This window comes from Notolepis coatsorum (assembly GCF_963971535.1).
Source record: "Notolepis coatsorum genome assembly, chromosome: 1".
NCBI lineage: Eukaryota > Metazoa > Chordata > Actinopteri > Aulopiformes > Paralepididae > Notolepis > Notolepis coatsorum.
In genome coordinates, this window is record NC_140165.1 from 96,062,698 (window position 1) to 96,080,990 (window position 18,293).

General features: G+C 42.7%; 2 protein-coding genes across 2 annotated transcripts in view; one reads left to right on the top strand and one right to left on the bottom strand.

Moving 5' to 3' along the window:
• Positions 1 to 18,293, top strand: part of LOC311243505 (zinc finger protein RFP-like) — a gene marked incomplete at both ends in the record, with an annotated part of 81,403 nt that overhangs the window by 54,951 nt on the left and 8,159 nt on the right. The gene's annotated exons all lie outside the window — the stretch shown is intronic.
• cenpa (histone H3-like centromeric protein A) lies at positions 370 to 16,373 on the bottom strand. The gene is made up of 5 exons (XM_084314336.1): positions 16,269 to 16,373; positions 13,070 to 13,193; positions 10,551 to 10,672; positions 8,686 to 8,760; positions 370 to 1,441 (listed from the first exon to the last, which is right to left on the bottom strand). Exons 2-5 carry the CDS (start codon positions 13,176 to 13,178, stop codon positions 1,313 to 1,315), a joined length of 435 nt encoding a protein of 144 aa, XP_084170462.1. The 5' UTR covers positions 13,179 to 13,193; positions 16,269 to 16,373; the 3' UTR covers positions 370 to 1,312.

Genomic DNA, 18,293 nt, shown 5'->3' on the forward strand with positions numbered 1-18,293 from the left:
CTGGTAATCTGAAGGTTCCCGGTTCCATTCCAGTCTCCTCTTGGCAGCGTGTCAAAGTGTCCTTGAGCAAGACACTTAACCCCTAAAAGCTCCCAATGAGTAGTTTGGCACCTTGCATCAGTTTCATGGTTGCCTCTGCCGTCGGTGTGTGAGTGAATGGGTGAATGTGAGGCATAAGGTGTAAGGCACTTTTGGTAAAAGTGATATATAAATTCAGGCCGTTTTGCTTTTCACAAAACATTTAATTGTTTGCCGTTACATTTGATGTAAAGGGATGTTTTAACTATTGAAGTTGTGATGTCACACACACCACAGGACAGAGACAATATACACTTTCCATCTTTAATAAAACTAGCAAACCACTTTTATCTTGTATATGTTTTATGTAGCTTTTTCAAAGTTAAACAACAGACAACATTAACAAATGACAGCAATAAATGAATAAAAATGTACATGAAATAGACATTATCTACAATAACAAATTGTTACAAAAGATAATGTAACAAACTTTTAAGTCGGGGGTAAATTTTTTATAAATATGTGTTGCGAGTCTAACACTACAGAAAAATGTGTTATTAACCACACAGCCAAATGTCTGAATTATTAAAAACATTAATAATTTTGTGGGGGCGTGGTCAGGATTGGAAGTGTAACCGAGTGATGGTACCAATAGGGTATATCTGCAGAGCCGCGAGCCCAACGTCTGGGCGGGGCTTCGGGGCTTGTACTCTGTGTGAGGCGGGGCTTCGGGGCTTGTACTCTGTGTGACTGTGCGTGGGCGGGGTGTCAGGGCTTGTACTCTGTGTTGTTTCCTGTAAAACCCGGAAGTAGTCAGTTTGTGCTGTTTATTTTTACAAGCAGTGAGGACTCAACAGCATTTGCATTTCTGTGTTCCGTGTTGCGGGTTAAGGTTAGGGTTAAAAATAAACAGCACAAACTGACTACGTCCGGGTTTTACAGGAAACAACAGAGTACAAGCCCCGAAGCCGTGCCTCACACAGAGTACAAGCCCCGAAGCCCCGCCCATACGTTGGGCTTGCGGCTCTGCAGATATACCCTACTCGATGGTAGGGTATATCAAGCCTTAATGTCCTCGGAACACCACAGGGTGGCGATAAAGTACCACACAACTTGCTAAAACCAGAGACATTTAAAAAAAACAGGTTCTTCTCACTTCCTGTAATGAGCTCCACAAGGTGAGGCGCGGTGCACAATAACTCCTGAACACACAAGGTGAGGCACGGTGCACAATAACTCCTGAACTTCGTACAAAAAATTGTTTACTAATAAAAAAAAACATGTATTCCTGGCATCACATGTATTCCAGCCCTCTGATCCTCCGGGCCAGCTGGATGTCAGACACAAACAGTGTGACACGCTTCGCATGGATGCAACATAAGTTAGCATCAGACAACAGCAGCACCAGGAATGCTTCTGCAGCCTGGAAGAGGAGGAGGAAAAAGAGGGAGAGGAGGAGAAGGAGCAGGGAGAGGGAGATGAGGAGGAAGATGAGGAAGAGGGAGAGGAGGAGAAGGAGAAGGAAAGACAGGAGGAAGGAGGTGTTAGGAGAGGAGGAAAGAGAGGAGATGGGAGAGAAGGAGTAAGTAGAAAGAGAAGAAAGGAGAAGAGGAGATAGGAATGAGAGGGGGGGGGATAGGAGCTTTTTTAACACTTACAATGAAATGAGTTATGGTTACTAAGTAACAACTTAATAGTTCTAGGGCAGCTGCAAATGACACAGGATATGAATAAACTATTTATAGAGGACTTATAATAATAATGATGTCTGCTTCTGCATGTAAAATCACGGCTTATGTAATCCATCTGATTTCATTGAACTGCATTGTAACTTAAAGTGTGACATAAAACCAAACGCTTAAATTAAATTAAAATTCCCTAAAATGTCTCAGATCAAATGCTGCCAGTATGTTTTAGAGACAACAGAGTTGTGTATCATCACAATATCTCAATAGTGACAGAAAAACTACATTATCATACTGGATTAACATCCAGCCCTATAAACAAAGTGCTTCAAACATTTTTTTTTTTTTTTTTTACAGGTAAAATTTTTTAGAAAATAACTGAAAGTAATCGTTTGTGTGAAACCATCGTTCAAACCTGGCAAAATGTTAAATGTTGACTTATGATCTGTTTGAATGCATGGTTGGAGGGCAGTTAGCCTTCTATTAATTTCACAATCTGCTTCCCACTGTCCTGGATTCATGTGATCACGCACACAGGGAACAAATTGTCTCATAGAGGATTCTGATTTCATAAAAGTTCAAACTAATTGTCTTTTACTTTGTATTAATTGGTTTTGTGAAAAAGTTAAAACGGGTGCTCCAGTAGCACACCATGTTACCGCGCTCGCGCGGGACTCCGTGCTGCGTCACGGATCTGGTTGACTCCAAGTTCGATTCCCGGACTCGCCGTCATTTGCCGAATGTCTCCCCCTGCTCTCTCTCCCATTTCACCCTACAACTGTCGGTCATGCTTGACCAGAAAAGCGATAAACGCTAAAAAATAAAGTTTAAAAAAAAAAAAAAAAAGTTAAAGCACTATAGTACATAAACGTCATGTCTGGAGGCCTGGAGTACACAACAGCACCACCTACTGGTCAGAAGACGTTACAGCAGGCACATCTGTGTTATGAAGACAGTGGTGCAGCAGTGTGTAATATAAACTGCTGATGTAAACAATGTCAAGCAATTATTACATATACATTAGTGCCTCAAACTCATAATCAAGTTGAAATGAGTTCAATCATGACATAGACGTTGTAGGAGCCATTTGTTTGTATTAATGACATAAGTTAGCCCATATATTTTTTGTTTAACACTTTGGCTGCCGGGAACCGTCTTTAGACGTCTTTGCTGGCCATGCTAAAGTTGCCGGAGGACGCGTTACGTCGTCCTTATATCAATATTTCAAAAATCTTCGATCGGATTCATATGTCCCCTCCGCTGGCCTGAGATCCACCAGCAGGACCCACTGAGCTCTCTGGCGGTTCAGGAGCGCCATCTGGTGGCCGATCGGCGCAATCGCCAAACAGGATGTGGAATAGAGGTTGTGCTAGACGTCCGTAGTACTTCCGGGCGCTCGCTATAGGTCATGGGACTCTGGCTCGTCACGCTACACGGTGATCGATTGGCAATAACTCGATAAACATGATTTGGACGTATATACCATTATACAAGCTGGAGATGGACTGGGTAAAAATATATCCCATAATGATAAGATTTCTACTCTACGATGATCGCCCAACGGCGCGCGGAGACTGGGGTGAGTTTCAGCGTGTAACGTTACCGTCTTCGATACTAACTGCTATTATCAACATTTGACCCACATTAGATGATTGGTATAACGCTGCCCACGGAATTATAAACGCCCCCTCGCCCATCCGGTCAACATCAGATGACGTGTAGTAACTTCTAGAAGTACGTCTAGTTGGAATTTTTTATATCGCGCTGATTGCCATCAAACTGTATTTCATCATCAATATAATGCATTTGGGGCTATATATCACGTTCTGGAGAAAGCTGCAGAAAGAGATGAAAACATACTTATACATTAGACCATACTTTACTATGAATATGTGAATGAAAAAGTTTAACGTTGCTACACAATGAACAATACACATAGGACTTTGAATGGGCCCTAATAATGGCAATGTAGCAATAGAATTTAAAAAGTTATAGCCCTGCAAAGAAGGGGACTTTCTCCATAGACAAATAGCGCTGGCAATCTATGGTATATCATGAATTTAACCTTAGGCAGCCAAAGTGTTAAGCCTTAGTTTGTGTATATGGTTAGGTAAAAAAAAAAAAAAAAAATTTTTAAACAAGTGCTCAAGTGCCTTGACTCACCTACTGAATAGGCTTTCTGTGGTAACAACACACACACACACACAAAGGGTTTGCATGGCTTTTTCCGACGCAAAGCCCATACATATCGCTCTGAGACTCAGTTTGTTATCCACAGAGGACACACAACAGGTAGAATGAGGTGGCAACTGTGTTCCGTCAGCATTGCGTCCGGTGCGTATTTAAATGAGGTAATATGGGCAGAACATGTCGCCTTTCTATGCAAATGAGCCTTGTGCAGAAATGCTCCGAATCCACAAAGGCCGGCGCCAATTGCACCGAGCAGTTGTTGCTATGCACCTACCGTCTTCAGACATGGTGGTAAATAAGCGCAAATCCCCAAGCGCTATGGCCGTGTTGTGTTCACATCTGAAAGTCCACGGATAGTCCGGACTTTCTGGTGGACCAAATGTGAGAATGATACATTGTTTGATTTTGGTTTGCGTTCACACTGCCCTTTTTTGGGCCAACCTAATTTGTAAACAAAGGACATGCAGTCGCCAAGTCGTTCATTCTATTGGACAGATCATTTTCGGGAAAATCCCCCTCGCACACACACTCTCTCTCTCTCTCTCTCTCATGCTCGCACACACACACCAGGGTTTCCCATTAATTACCTATAGTCCTGCCACAGTTGTATAATGAACCAAAAGAAATATGTCATTAAATTTTTTTTTTTTTTTTTACTATTTCTTTTTTAAATATAAAGTTTGCCAATATGGATGTATCAGTAGTATTGGCAGTGGTAGTAGTCGTAATAGTAATCCACTATTTTCTTATTTTCTAAAAAATAAACCAGTTCAACACAGGTAATCACTTTTGCTTAATTTCTTTGATGGTTCAAATGTATGCTCTAGTCCAGTGGTTCCCAAACCTCTCCTCGAGACATCCCAGCCGTTCCATGTATTTGTTAAATTCCACCACCAGCACACCTTGATTTAACTAATAAAGGGCTAGTTAAGTTGAATCAGGTGTGCTGGTGGTGGAATTTAACAAATACATTGAACGGCTGGGGTGCTTCGAGGATTGGGAAGCACTAGTCTAGTCGATTTTGTGTTTTGAGCACAAAGTTCATCATAGATCTAGCCTCTTTATTTTGCTCTCAAAGTGCACCAGATTGATTCATTTAACTTTAAAATGTACACACAAAAAAAAGTTCAGGGGGGGGCATGCCCCCGGACCCCCCTAGAGGGTCGGAGGTTCACTGCCCATAGTCTCTGAAAATCCTGTGGGAAACACTGCACACACACACACTCTCTCATGCTCGCTCGCACTAGGGTTGGGTACCTTTCACATTTGAACCGATACCGGTACCTGTGAATCGATACCGGTACCCAACGGTACCTTTTTAGTCTCAACATTTTTTATCTACCTACCTCAGTTGTAAAAACGAAAAATCCAAACTTCAAATAATTTATTATCATTATTATTTATTTAGAAATAATTGTTAATATATACTGTATATAATATATAATATTGCAGCAAGCGTTGTCTGCATCTAGCTTTGTAAAGTGTAACACTTTGGCTTGACATTGCCCTGACTGCTTAGTTGTTGAATCAAGTAAAATCCTAGGTAAGCGTGTACAGGGATTAAAGCAAAAAAATATCTCCTGACTGAACTTTTTTCAGGCCAAGTCTATTCTTATTTTAACCTCCACTGTATTTTTTTGTTAATAGCGTTTTAAGGGAGCCTACTGTCCTGACTGTGACTATAGACCCTACTGTTGTGGTTGTTGTGCCAGGCAGGGAGGCTGTGTGCTGGAGAGCGTGAATGCAAGTCTTGTGGCTAGCTTCTGATTGATGGCGAGCTAGCACCCTTTTCCCATTACTTTGAACCATGAACTAAAAGGCTTGTTATCATACAAACAAGGGACTAAACACGTTTCGCAATTATGCCACAACAATGTGGAACGCCCTACCCACAACCGTAAAGAAATTTGAATCCTCAGTGTTTCCCACAGGATTTAGTGAGACTGTGGTGGTGGGTGAACCTCTGCCCCTCCAGAGGGGTCCGGGGGCATGCCCCCTCGGATTTTTTTTTTTTAATTTTTTTTATGTGCACTTTGAGAGCAAAATTAAGAGGCTAGATCTATGATGATCTTTGTGCTCAAAACACAAAATCGACTAGACACTAGAGCATACATTTGAGCCATCAAAGAAATTAAGCAAAAGTAGTTGCCTGTGTTGAACTAGTTTATTTTTTAGAAGAAAAAAAAATAGACTGGATTAATATTACGACTACTACCAGTGCCAATACTACTGAAACATCCCTATTGGCAAACTTTATATATTTAAAAAAAAAAAATAATAATAATAATATCAATTAAAATATTATATACATATAATCAAATAGACGGAAATCCGTCTCAAGACGAAACGCTTTAATGCCTGCGTGTATTGTGCGTGTGAACGTGCGGCACACTTCATAGGTTTCGTTTAGCGATAAACGAAACGTTGACGTCATTGGACAAAAAAATTAAAAATTAAAAATGTACAGTACCGAAATGTGGCACCGGCGGATCTCACGTGAATCGGTACTCTGTAGTACCGACGTGATTCGGTCGGTACCCTTAATTCGGTTCGGTACCCATCCCTAGCTCGCACACACTCACACTCGCTCTCTCATGCTCACGCTCTCTCATGCTCGCGCACACACACACACACACACACACACACACACGCTCTCTCCCAGTCGCTCGCTCACACACACACACTCGCTCTGTCGCTCGCTCGCACGCACACACTCGCTCTCTCATGCTCGCTCACGCACACACTCTCTCTCTCTCTCTCTCTCTCTGTCGCTCGCTCACACACACACTCTCTCATTCACACTCACTTCCAAAAACCCTGCGCTTCCTAGATTAGGTACTATAAAGTATTTGATTGCGTTCACACCAACAGCAAACGGCACCATGCTCGACTTTGAAAGGGACAGAGTCCCAACTTTAATCAACAGTATTATGGCGTTTATACAGTTTGTTTAAACAAGTGAACGTCCTCCGAGCTCTCTCTCTCTCTGCCTCTCGGCACTGCGAGCCAACTGCGCTGGAGCAGATCAGGGGAAAACTCCACACATAATGGGCGTTAGGGCTGGGCGATATGGAAAAAAATCATATCGCGATAAGAGGAGTTGAACAGTTCTGGCTCTGCTAGTTTATTTTCGATCTTTTGGCGCTTTTTTGGTGGACAAACCACCGCACATGTGCACTGTGACTCGTGACTGGAGTCTAGTTCTGCTAGCACACATAGCCTACTGTGTACAGACGGTTTCAAAATGTATTTTAAATTAGAAAGCAAACAAAATAAATGGACAAGAGAAAAAGAAATCTGAATTTGGTCAGTATTGTCATTTGGACAAGCAAAGCCATTACTTTAAGTTGCAGGCAAGAAAGACAAGTCTGTCCACTGTCTCTGGTTTTAAAACTGCCCTGTTGCAGGTATAAAAAAAAAAAAAAAAAAAAAAAACGATTTTTCGATTTTTTTTTAATTTCGATATCGATTATTAAAATATATCGCGATATTTATCGTTATCGTTATATCGCCCAGCCCTAATGGGCGTGTCTGCGCTGGTATCTCATCCATGCAATGTCATTAGTGAATAGCTCGCAAAGACGGAACAGATACCGCACGCAAACCCCGCGCAGTTAAGGGTGCAATTCCCAATCCATTCTTAGTGGATCCCGTCCTGAGTGTTCAGTCATCATCCACAAAATTACCCAGTGCCCCCACTGATGTATGTTTATTATTATAATAATATATATTTTTTTTTTTAATATGCGGAAATAAACTAAATAGGTTTTTATTTCTATATCAGTGCCGACATTCATCAAAATGTGTGCGAACAGCAGATCTATTTTATAAGTCTGTGCAGTTAAGTTTCACTTTAACTTTGAGAGTAGATTTAACTTGAAGTGAAGAAGAGGAAGGAGTACGTTTGCACTAAAGGCAGCAGCACTGATCCACCAATGAAGGGAGAGAACTTTTATGGAAGGTATTACTGTCCATTGAGTCATTACCGATTCAATGTTTCTGTTTATTTTTCAATGTCTGCGCTACCAGTCAGGTGAATGTCTGCTCTACCGGGCAGGTGACTGTCTGCTCTACCGGTCAGGTGAATGTCTGCTCTACCGGTCAGGTGAATGTCTGCTCTACCGGGCAGGTGACTGTCTGCTCTACCGGTCAGGTGAATGTCTGCTCTACCGGTCAGGTGAATGTCTGCTCTACCAGTCAGGTGAATGTCTGCTCTACCAGTCAGGTGAATGTCTGCTCTACCGGGCAGGTGAATGTCTGCTCTACCGGTCAGGTGAATGTCTGCTCTACCGGGCAGGTGACTGTCTGCTCTACCGGGCAGGTGAATCTCTGCTCTACCGGGCAGGTGACTGTCTGCTCTACCGGTCAGGTGACTGTCTGCTCTACCGGTCAGGTGAATGTCTGCTCTACCGGGCAGGTGACTGTCTGCTCTACCAGTCAGGTGACTGTCTGCTCTACCGGTCAGGTGAATGTCTGCTCTACCGGGCAGGTGAATGTCTGCTCTACCGGGCAGGTGACTGTCTGCTCTACCGGTCAGGTGAATGTCTGCTCTACCGGGCAGGTGACTGTCTGCTCTACCGGGCAGGTGACTGTCTGCTCTACCGGGCAGGTGAATGTCTGCTCTACCGGGCAGGTGACTGGCTGCTCTACCGGGCAGGTGAATGTCTACCGGGCAGGTGAATGTCTGCTCTACCGGGCAGGTGAATGACACATGTACTCCTTGTCAACAGAATGGGTTATTTAAAACACAATGGTGAGAGAGGGAGGTGTAGTCTCTCACATGGCAGCTTACCTCCTGCAGGGCCTGGAGAGCGTGGGACTGCCATCGCATTTGTTGACTGGTACAGTGCTGGCACAGCTCCCGGACCTGCAGAGGACACAATGACCATTTAAAGCTGCTGTTCATTCATCTTCAGGCCCAATCTGCGGCTCCCAGTGTGGGATCCCAGGATCCTCCAGAGGAAGAGATTCCAGGGGATTCCAAGCAAAATGGGGAATGGTTTAAATTCACAAAATACATTAATTCACAAACAATGCAGTCTTTTATACACACAGTACCAGTTATTCCTACTATTATTTTATATACACAGTACCAGTCATCACACAACACAGTAAGGGATGTAGTTGGAATGGGACAACAGTCAGAATTAGGGTTGGGTACCTTTCACATTTTAACCGGTACCCAACAGTACCTTTTTTCTGTACTTTAGTCTCTAAAAATGTAATCTACCTACCTCAGTTGAAAAAATAAATCCAAACTTAAAATAATTTATTATCATTATTATTTATTTAGAACAATTTGTTAATATATACTGTATATACCGTAATTCCTCTAATAGTAACCCCGGCTTGTATTTGTTTCAACTGTAGCGGATACCAGGCTTGTATTAGGAGGAGGCATGTATAAGAGAGAGGCTTATTTTTCTAATTTTCAAACAGATCATAATGAATAAATCAACATTTTGTGTCAGTTTGAACCCAGTAAAATGTACTGGGTTCATTTATTGAAACCAAGCAAGTACTGTATGAAATACGGTAGTAAACAGTGCAATTACAGGTGGTCAAAAAAAGTAAAATAAAGTAAAATAGTGCAATCACAATACTGGTATAATAATAATAATAATAATAATAATAATAATAATAATAATAATAATAATAATAATAATAATAATAATAATAATAATAATAATAATAATAATAATAATAATAATAATAATAATAATAATAATAATAATAATAATAATAATAATAATAATAATAATAATAATAATAATAATAATAACTTCGTTTTATACAATTCTGAGGTAGGCTTACTCTCTTGGTAAACATTAACACCATACCATTATATGGTATTTACTGCACAGCCAGGCCAGCATATAACAACAATAACAAAATATATTGCCTATGGTAAATACCATAAAAACATCAACACAGTGCAACAGTGTCAATTTAACTTTAACTTCAACTGAGGTAGACTACCACAATACTGTGGTCCATCCTATTTATTGCCCATTCAAATACCTGTATATAGGCCTATATACAGTTAGGCTAATAACAGTCAAGTTCAGCTGCAAATAATAAAATTAAAAAAAATTATACATTAAACCCGGCTTGTATTAGGAGGCCGGCTTATAATTGCTTAGCTCAACAGTGCAGTCATTAATAGAGACCCGGTTTTTTATTGAATACCGGTTACTATTCGAGAAATTACGGTAATATATAATATTGCAGCGAGCGTTGTCTGCATCTATCTTTGTAAAGTGTAACAACATCGGACTTCAATTATTATTTTTTTATATATTTTTTTGTTTTGTTACAGTACCGAAATGTTGCACCGGCGGATCTCACGTGAATCGGTACTCTGTAGTACCGACGTGATTCGGTCAGTACCCTTAATTTGGTTCGGTTCCCATCCCTAGTCAGAATCCTCAACACAGTCTAGGGTCTGAGGTCCCTGGAGTTTCAAAGAAAATACAAATCACTCCCTGTTAATATAAGTGAAAATACAGATGGGTGGAATTTCAGTGACTTTTTCGCGTTTGATTTCTCCATCGACTTCCCTAGTAGCATTGGACATGAAAAAGTAATTGAAATGACATGTTGCATCACATGTTGCATCACATGTTGCATCACATGTTGCGGTCTTCATCAACATACCAGGCGAGCGAAGGGCATCTTCCTTAAGAGCAGGTCAGTATTCTTCTGGTATTTGCGGATCTCCATCAGGGCCTTAGTTCCTGGACGGAACCTCCTCTTCTTCCTCTGAGATGCAGGCGGTTCTGGAGAGATTAGATGAGATGAGTATGATTATTCTCTGCAAACGACGAGAGGGCCTACCTGGGAGAGGTGGAGAACCTGGCACTGTGGTGCCAGGAGAACAGCCTCTCCCTGAACGTTAGCAAAACCAAATAACTGATTGTGCATTTTAGGAGGTCTGGGGCAAGGAACTACAGCCCCCTCAGCATCTACGGGGCACCGGTGGAGAGAGTGAACAGTTTCAAGTACTAAGTTCAGAGTCCACATATCCGAGCACTTGACATGGACCACAGCACAGACCAGGAGCACTGAAGGGCAACAAAGTAAGAAAGCGAACATTAACCTGTTAAGTCCTAGCCCTATTTTCAGAAAATACGCCTAAAAATACATACCCAAGTATGTATGGAAGATTGCTCCACTTCTACAAGGTCAATTTGCATGGTCTTGGTATCTAGGGTCCCTAGGGACATCTATGGACCTCAGTGAATGTATTCCCAGTGTCAGAAATATTGTGTCTGTTACTAGGCTTGAGTAAATTGTGATGAAACAAAGGAGAATATAAAAAAAAATCTTTGCATCTTTGACAGTGAATAACACCATGCTAAAAATGACCAGACATGAAATGTCTGGTAATGAACTGCCACTGAGCTCGTTCAGCACCTTCTTGAGATCACGTGAACAAAAAATCTAAGCAAATGAATAAAGGGAAGATGATTAAACAGAAGGTTTTGTAGATATAGTACTGAATTCTGCCATCCAGACACATGCCATTTGAAATATTATAGAATATAGAATATCAGGCCTATAAATTACCTTATTATAGCCAAGTTGCACATCTATGGATCAGGCCAAATCTACTCGTTCCAATGGCAGAGTTCAATCTGGATTTAGTTTCACCAGGCGTGCAGCAAGAACCGTGAATGAAATCTACTGTAAGTACAGTTCCAGTCTTATAATGGATATGGCTCCGCCATTTTTTAATCGGATTGCAATGCGGATTCTTGCAAAACGTTCACAGAAGGTAGACACATTAATGCTAAGCTGTGTAATGTAGTTTTACGAAATGTCAACACTCATTGAGAGCTCTGGATGTCCTCTCCCCATATGACTACAAACCAAATTGTGACGCAAATTCAAAATGACGGATAATCGCTTGGAAATAAATGCATTTAAAAAACGGATAATTTGTTTTGAAAAATACGCAACTTTTATTCATACAGTCTAGAGAGATTGATTTATGACGTGCACATCACACACTTAACACACACAGCTAGTTAACGTTAATGTATGAGAGGATGAGCGCACATCACACACTTAGCTAGTTAACGTTAGTGGATGAGAGTGGATGAGAGGACAGGTGTATTGTTGTCTGATGGATGTTCATTATTGAAAATATGTTCTCAATTTGATGTCCGACTTCTGCAATAGCAATCATAGCTGATTGGTCCAAACAATTGTGGTTCGGGCACAAACGCATAACTTGAAGCCTGACTAGATGGATTTACGTGTGGTCTCACGAAGCCAGCTTCCGTGCAAGGTTAATAGAATGAGCCAGATAGATCAAACCCGTTGACTCCAACATTCCCAATCCTCTTCCCTCCTTACCTCCTCTCCTCACTCTCGTCCCTTCTCACCCTCTTCCCTCCTCTCCTCACCATCTTCCCTCCTCTCCTCACCCTCTTCCCTTCTCTCCTCACCCTCTTCCCTCCTCTCCTCACCATCTTCCCTTCTCTCCTCACCCTCTTCCCTCCTCTCCTCATCCTCTTCTCTCCTCACCCTCTTCTCTCCTCACCCTCTTCTCTCCTCACCCTCTTCCCTTCTCTCCTCTTCCCTCCTCACCCTCTTCCCTTCTCTCCTCACCCTCTTCCTTCCTCTCCTCACCCTCTTCCCTTCTCTCCTCACCCTCTTCCCTCCTCTCCTCACCCTCTTCCCTCCCCTCATCACCCTCTTCCCTCCTCTCCTCATCTCTCCTCACCCTCTTCTCTACTCACCCTCTTCCCTTCTCTCCTCTTCCCTCCTCACCCTCTTCCCTTCTCTCCTCACCCTCTTCCCCTCACCCTCTTCCCTTCTCTCCTCACCCTCTTCCCTTCTCTTCCCTCCTCTCCTCACCCTCTTCCCTCCTCTCATCACCTGCTTCCCTCCTCTCCTCACCCTCTTCCCTTCTCTCCTTCTCCTCTTCCCTCCTCTCCTCACCATCTTCCCTTCTCTCCTCACCCTCTTCCCTTACCTCCTCTCCTCACCCTCTTCCCTTCTCTCCTCTTCCCTCCTCACCCTCTTCCCTTCTCTCTTCACCCTCTTCCCCTCACCCCCTTCCCTTCTCTCCTCACCCTCTTCCCTTCTCTTCCCTCCTCTCATCACCCTCTTCCCTCCTCTCATCACCCTCTTCCATTCCCTTCTCTTCTGACCTCTTCCCTCCTCACCTAAGGGGCCGCTGTCTCTGCGGTTGGAGCTCGGGCTTGGCTGAGGACGGTGTTTAGGCGTGGCACCCTTCCGCCGGCTGGAAGATGTATCGACATTGCGAGGCTTCATAGTCTGGCTCTTATTCTGAAAGGTAGAAATGACATGGCACAAACAGAGAATGACTGCACCGCTACACCAAGAAGAGTGAGCCCCAAGAAAAATTATGTTCAACTTGCTTGTTGCGTTAACAGTAACAGGGTTGTGTCAACACTCAACAGTAACAGGGTTGTGACTGTCTACAGTAACAGGGTTGTGTAAAGTAACAGGGTTGTGTCAACCGTAACAGCCAACAGGGTTGTGTTAACAGTAACAGGGAGGGAGCAAAGTGAGACACAGTCCATGTTGCATTTAAAGTTGATGGGCAACTTTAAGCAATAGAAATGGGCAACGTTAAAGGTTAATTCCGGTATGTTTAAACCTGGACCCTATGTTTCCATCATCTGGGGTTTAATGACTAATAGGGACAAACACCTTTGGAACTGGTCCAGGATAGAATGAGATCGCTTTAGCCAGCAGCTGCAGAACTGGCTGCAATGTCATCATTGGGGGCGTTTGTGCATCAAAGTAAGTCCCCTTTGCTCAGTTTTCATGGGCTACCTGCCTACCTTTGCTGGAGAGAGACACGATTAAGTTGTGGCTAGTTGTGCAACAAATGGATAAAAACACATCATACGCTGCGACATGCAGACCATCGGTGTGACCATTTTGACCGGAGAAGAAGAAATCCTAGACCAAAGCTGTTCCAAGAGTGGAGAGACCTGCTCAGGGCTCTACACCAAGGAGCACATATGCTCCTAATTTCTAAATAAAAAACAATGTTGGAGCACAAAGACATTTAGGAGCACACAAAGACATTTAGGAGCACAGTGAAAAATGTAGTATTATTTTAGTCAGATAACACAATTATCCATTCTTTTACCTAAATATGTAGTGTGTGTTGGGCCCATAAAATAAAATGAAAATAGGATTGTATGGTTATCATCACCCAGTACCCTCCCAGATCTTCATACCACCCAGTACTCTCCCAGATCCCCTCATACCACCCAGTACCCACCCAGATCCCCTCATACCACCCAGTACCCTCCGAGATCCCCTCATACTACCCAGTACTGAAATTGTTCATGCCACGCCCCCCACAAGATGATCAAAGCCTACACTGTACTGCGAGAGTGTGTGTGCACATGTGTGCATTTACGTTCAAGTTGAATATCGGTGTCCATATTCTGTGAGAAAGACGAAAGAGTTCCTGTGGGGGGAGTGGTGCCAGAGGGATTGGGAGAACAGGTGTATGTTGCAAAAAGTTATTGTTCCCAACTTCCCGTGGAGGAAAGAGGTGGGGGTTTGGTGTCTAAAGATCCAAGATGAATCTTGCCTGACCCAAATTTGACCCAGAGTTACCCACAACATTTAAATGCACTGCTGGGTCTTCCCAGACCCGAACACAAAATGATACTTTTTTTTTAGAGACCTTCAGAATTTGCAAAGATTTAAAAAAATCAGTTGTGTAGTCTTTATATAGATGGATTGATTGCAGAATGGGTACAATACAGTAGGGCTCAATAGTACACACAATTGTTAAGGGGATTGACCTTACTCCTAGAACCCACCTCACCCCTGCCCACTTTGACAACCTAGGATGGCTTAGAGTAGACGACAGAGTACAGCAACTTGCAATGGGCCTGGTCTACAAGATACACTATACGACCAAGGTACCCATGTCATGTCAAAATACTTCCCAAAAATCAGTGAATACCACGACCACAACACCAGACGGAGCTCCACAAATCATGTTAAACCCAGATTTGGCTCAAACAAGGGACTAAACTCATTTCGCAATTATGCCACATCAATGTGGAACGCCCTACCCAAAGCTGTAAAGGAATGCGAATCACTACCCACTTTCAAAACCACTCTCAAAGAACGCCTAGTACGGGAGACTGCAATTCGAAACTGGCCCATGTAAATGTCCTAACCCAACCCCCTCCAATGTACAGTAAATGACCAAGTATGGTTGTCAATATTCCAATGTACAGTTTTGCTTGTACAGTTGTACAGTGTTCCCCACCCACCCCGAGGCTCCTACCCAACTCCCCCCACCTACCCAACCAATGTACAGTTTTTACATCAAATGTATATACTCTTTTCTGGACTCTTTTTGTATCACAAACAGTACTGTATTTGCAAATCTGGTATGTCATAAATGTATAGATGTAGCAGTAGCCTACTGTCTATCTGTATGTCATATGTCCTGATGAATTGAAAATGGGGGACCCTGATGTAAACAAGACGAAAGTCTTTCTCTGGTCTGCATCCCCTTAACAATTGTGTGTATTGAGCTGTACTGTATTGTACCCATTCTGCAATCTGTTAATAAAGTTTTCAATCAATCAAAGGATGCAAACCAGAGAGACTTTCGTGAATGAATGAAAACTTTATTTAACAGATTGCAGAATGGGTACAATACAGTACGGCTCAATACACACAATTGTTAAAGGGATGCAGACCTGAGAAAGACGTTTGTCTTGTTTCCATCAGGGTCCCCCCGTCTTGTTTACATCAGGGTCCCCCATTTTCAATTCATAGTGACAAAAGGATATCATGAAGCCTCGTTCCAATGAGAAAAGCTAGAGGGTAGTTGTGTTATATAATTTAAACATGAACGGGTCACGGGAGACAGAACACAACATAAGCCAAGGTTTGGGGGACCCTGATGTAAACAAGACGAAAGTATTTCTCTGGTCTGCATCCCCTTAATAATTGTATGTATTGAGCCGTACTGTACTGTACCCATTCTGCAATCTGTTAATAAAGTTTTCAATCAATCAATCAATCAAAGGGTTCAATCACTCTGTGGATATAAGAAACAGCCACCAATCATAACGTGCTAAATCTGCCCTCATTCATTGCTTCAGAATATTGCCCTGGCATGTATCAGATATCTATGTTACCCCGCATAGAAACGTTGGCTAAACTAAACCTATACAGTTGTTATGGGGAGGGCGTTGATGTTCTGCATAACATACACAGCCAGGAAACAGTTAAGTTAACTTTATGTTAGCGATGTGTTCCATTTCCAAAGTTTAACTTTAAGTAATCGATGATGTTACACCTTTTAATTAAACTTTATGAGGAAAAAAAATACAAGTATTTTAACCTTACCAACGGGTGGATGTTCTGTAAAGACGACCGTGTATTTGATACTAACTGTGGTTACTTTGCAGCGGAGCTTCAGTGAGCTAAACACAAGTTTCAAACAATCCTCGCAGCCAATCAGCTTGTCGCTCGGCCTCTTCTTCGTCGCTGTATTTCCTAGCGGCTGCGGAGCATTTCCGCCACCTACCGGTTTGGACTGGAATGAGATCAAACAGAGAGACAGACAGATTGATTGATTGATTGATTGATTGAAAACTTTATTAACAGATTGCAGAATGGGTACAATACAGTACAGCTCAATACACACAATTGTTAAGGGGATGCAGACCAGAGAAAGACTTTCGTCTTGTTTCCACCAGGGTCCCCCATTTTCAATTCATCAGGACATATATGACATACATGACATACAGATAGTCAGTACTGCTACATCTATACATTTATGACATACCAGATTTGCAAATACAGTACTGTTTGTGATACAGAAGGAGTCAAGAAAAGGGAGTATATACATTTGACGTAGAAACTGTACATTGGAGGAGGTTGGGTGGGGGGGGTTGGGTACACTGGGATATTGACAACCATACTGGGTAATTTACATTGGAGGTGGTTGGGGGGGGGGGGGGGGCACACTGTATAGACAAGCAAAACTGTACATTGAGGGGGGGGGGAGACTCTGTTCAAACAAACAAAATTGTACATTGGACTATTGACAAAACCATACTAGGTAAATTACTGTACATTGGAGGGGGTTGGGTTAGGATATTTACAGGGGCCAGTGTTGAATTGCAGTCTCCCGTAGGTGTCTCTTGAGAGAGGTTTTGAAAGTGGGTAGTGATCCACATTCCTTTACAGCTTTGGGTAGGGCGTTCCACATTGATGTGGCATAATTGCGAAACGTGTTTAGTCCCTTATTTGAGCCGAATCTGGGTTTAACATGATTTGTGGAGCTCCCTCTGGTGTTGTGATCGTGGTATTCACTGACCTTTGGGAAGTATTTTGCCATGTACATGGGTACCTTGGTCGTGTAGTGTATCTTGTAGACCAGGCCCATTGCAAGTTGCTGTACTCTGTCATCTACTCTAAGCCATCCTAGGTTGTCAAAGTGGGCAGGGGTGAGGTGGGTTCTAGGAGTAAGGTCAAGCAGTAGTCTGACCAGTTTGTTTTGAGATGTTTGTAATTTTGTTTTTAGCGCCTTTGAGGTGCTTTGGTACCATGAGGTGCAAGCATAGTCGTAGTACCCCTGAATGAGTGCTCCTGCCAGAGTCTTCAGGGTATTCTTGTTTACCAGAGAGGAGATCCGGTACAAGAATCGAGTTCGTTGGTTGACTTTTTTTATTACATTGGATGCCATTTTGTCACAGGAGAGATTAGCCTCTAGGATGGAACCCAGGTAGGTAATTTCATCTTTCCTTGTGACAATATTGTCACCCACTGTAACTGAGAAGCCGTCGGTCTTGCTGAGTTTGTTATTTGAACCGAAGAGAATGGACTCTGTTTTGCCCATGTGTAATGATAGTTTGTTATCAGCGAGCCATATGCAGATTCTGCCTAGTTCCGAGCTGAGGGTTTTTTCAACCTGTAACTTGTTCTTGTCAGAGACCAGCAGGGCTGAGTCGTCCGCAAACAGGAACAAGTTGCAGTCACAAGCTGACGACATGTCATTTGCATAAATTAGGAACAGTAGCGGTCCTAGTATGCTTCCTTGTGGAACACCACAGCTCACTGTGAGAGGGGGGGATAGGGTACCGTTTACCTCCACCATCTGTTCCCTCCCCTCAAGGTAGGATTGCATCCAGCTCACTGATAGACTATCAAAACCAATTGCTTTTAGCTTGACAATCAGAATGGAGTGATTGACCGTGTCAAAGGCCTTTTGTAGGTCCAGCATGACCATGCCGCAGTATTTGCCTGCGTCCACCTCTTGTTTGATGTGGTCATTCAAATAGAGAAGGCATGTGTCAGTGGAGTGGGATGTTCTGAAGCCAGATTGGAATTCGTAGATTAGATTTTTTTCCGCTAGGTACTTTTCGA

Excerpts from the sequence above, each read along its gene's own strand:
- cenpa (XM_084314336.1), bottom strand. The coding sequence starts at position 13,178 with ATGAAGCCTCGCAATGTCGATACATCTTCCAGCCGGCGGAAGGGTGCC. Across the intron at positions 10,673-13,069 it reads CAGAGACAGCGGCCCCTTAG|AACCGCCTGCATCTCAGAGG; the intron begins GTGAGGAGGGAA and ends TAATCTCTCCAG. Across the intron at positions 1,442-8,685 it reads CTCTCCAGGCCCTGCAGGAG|GCTGCAGAAGCATTCCTGGT; the intron begins GTAAGCTGCCAT and ends CTCCTCTTCCAG.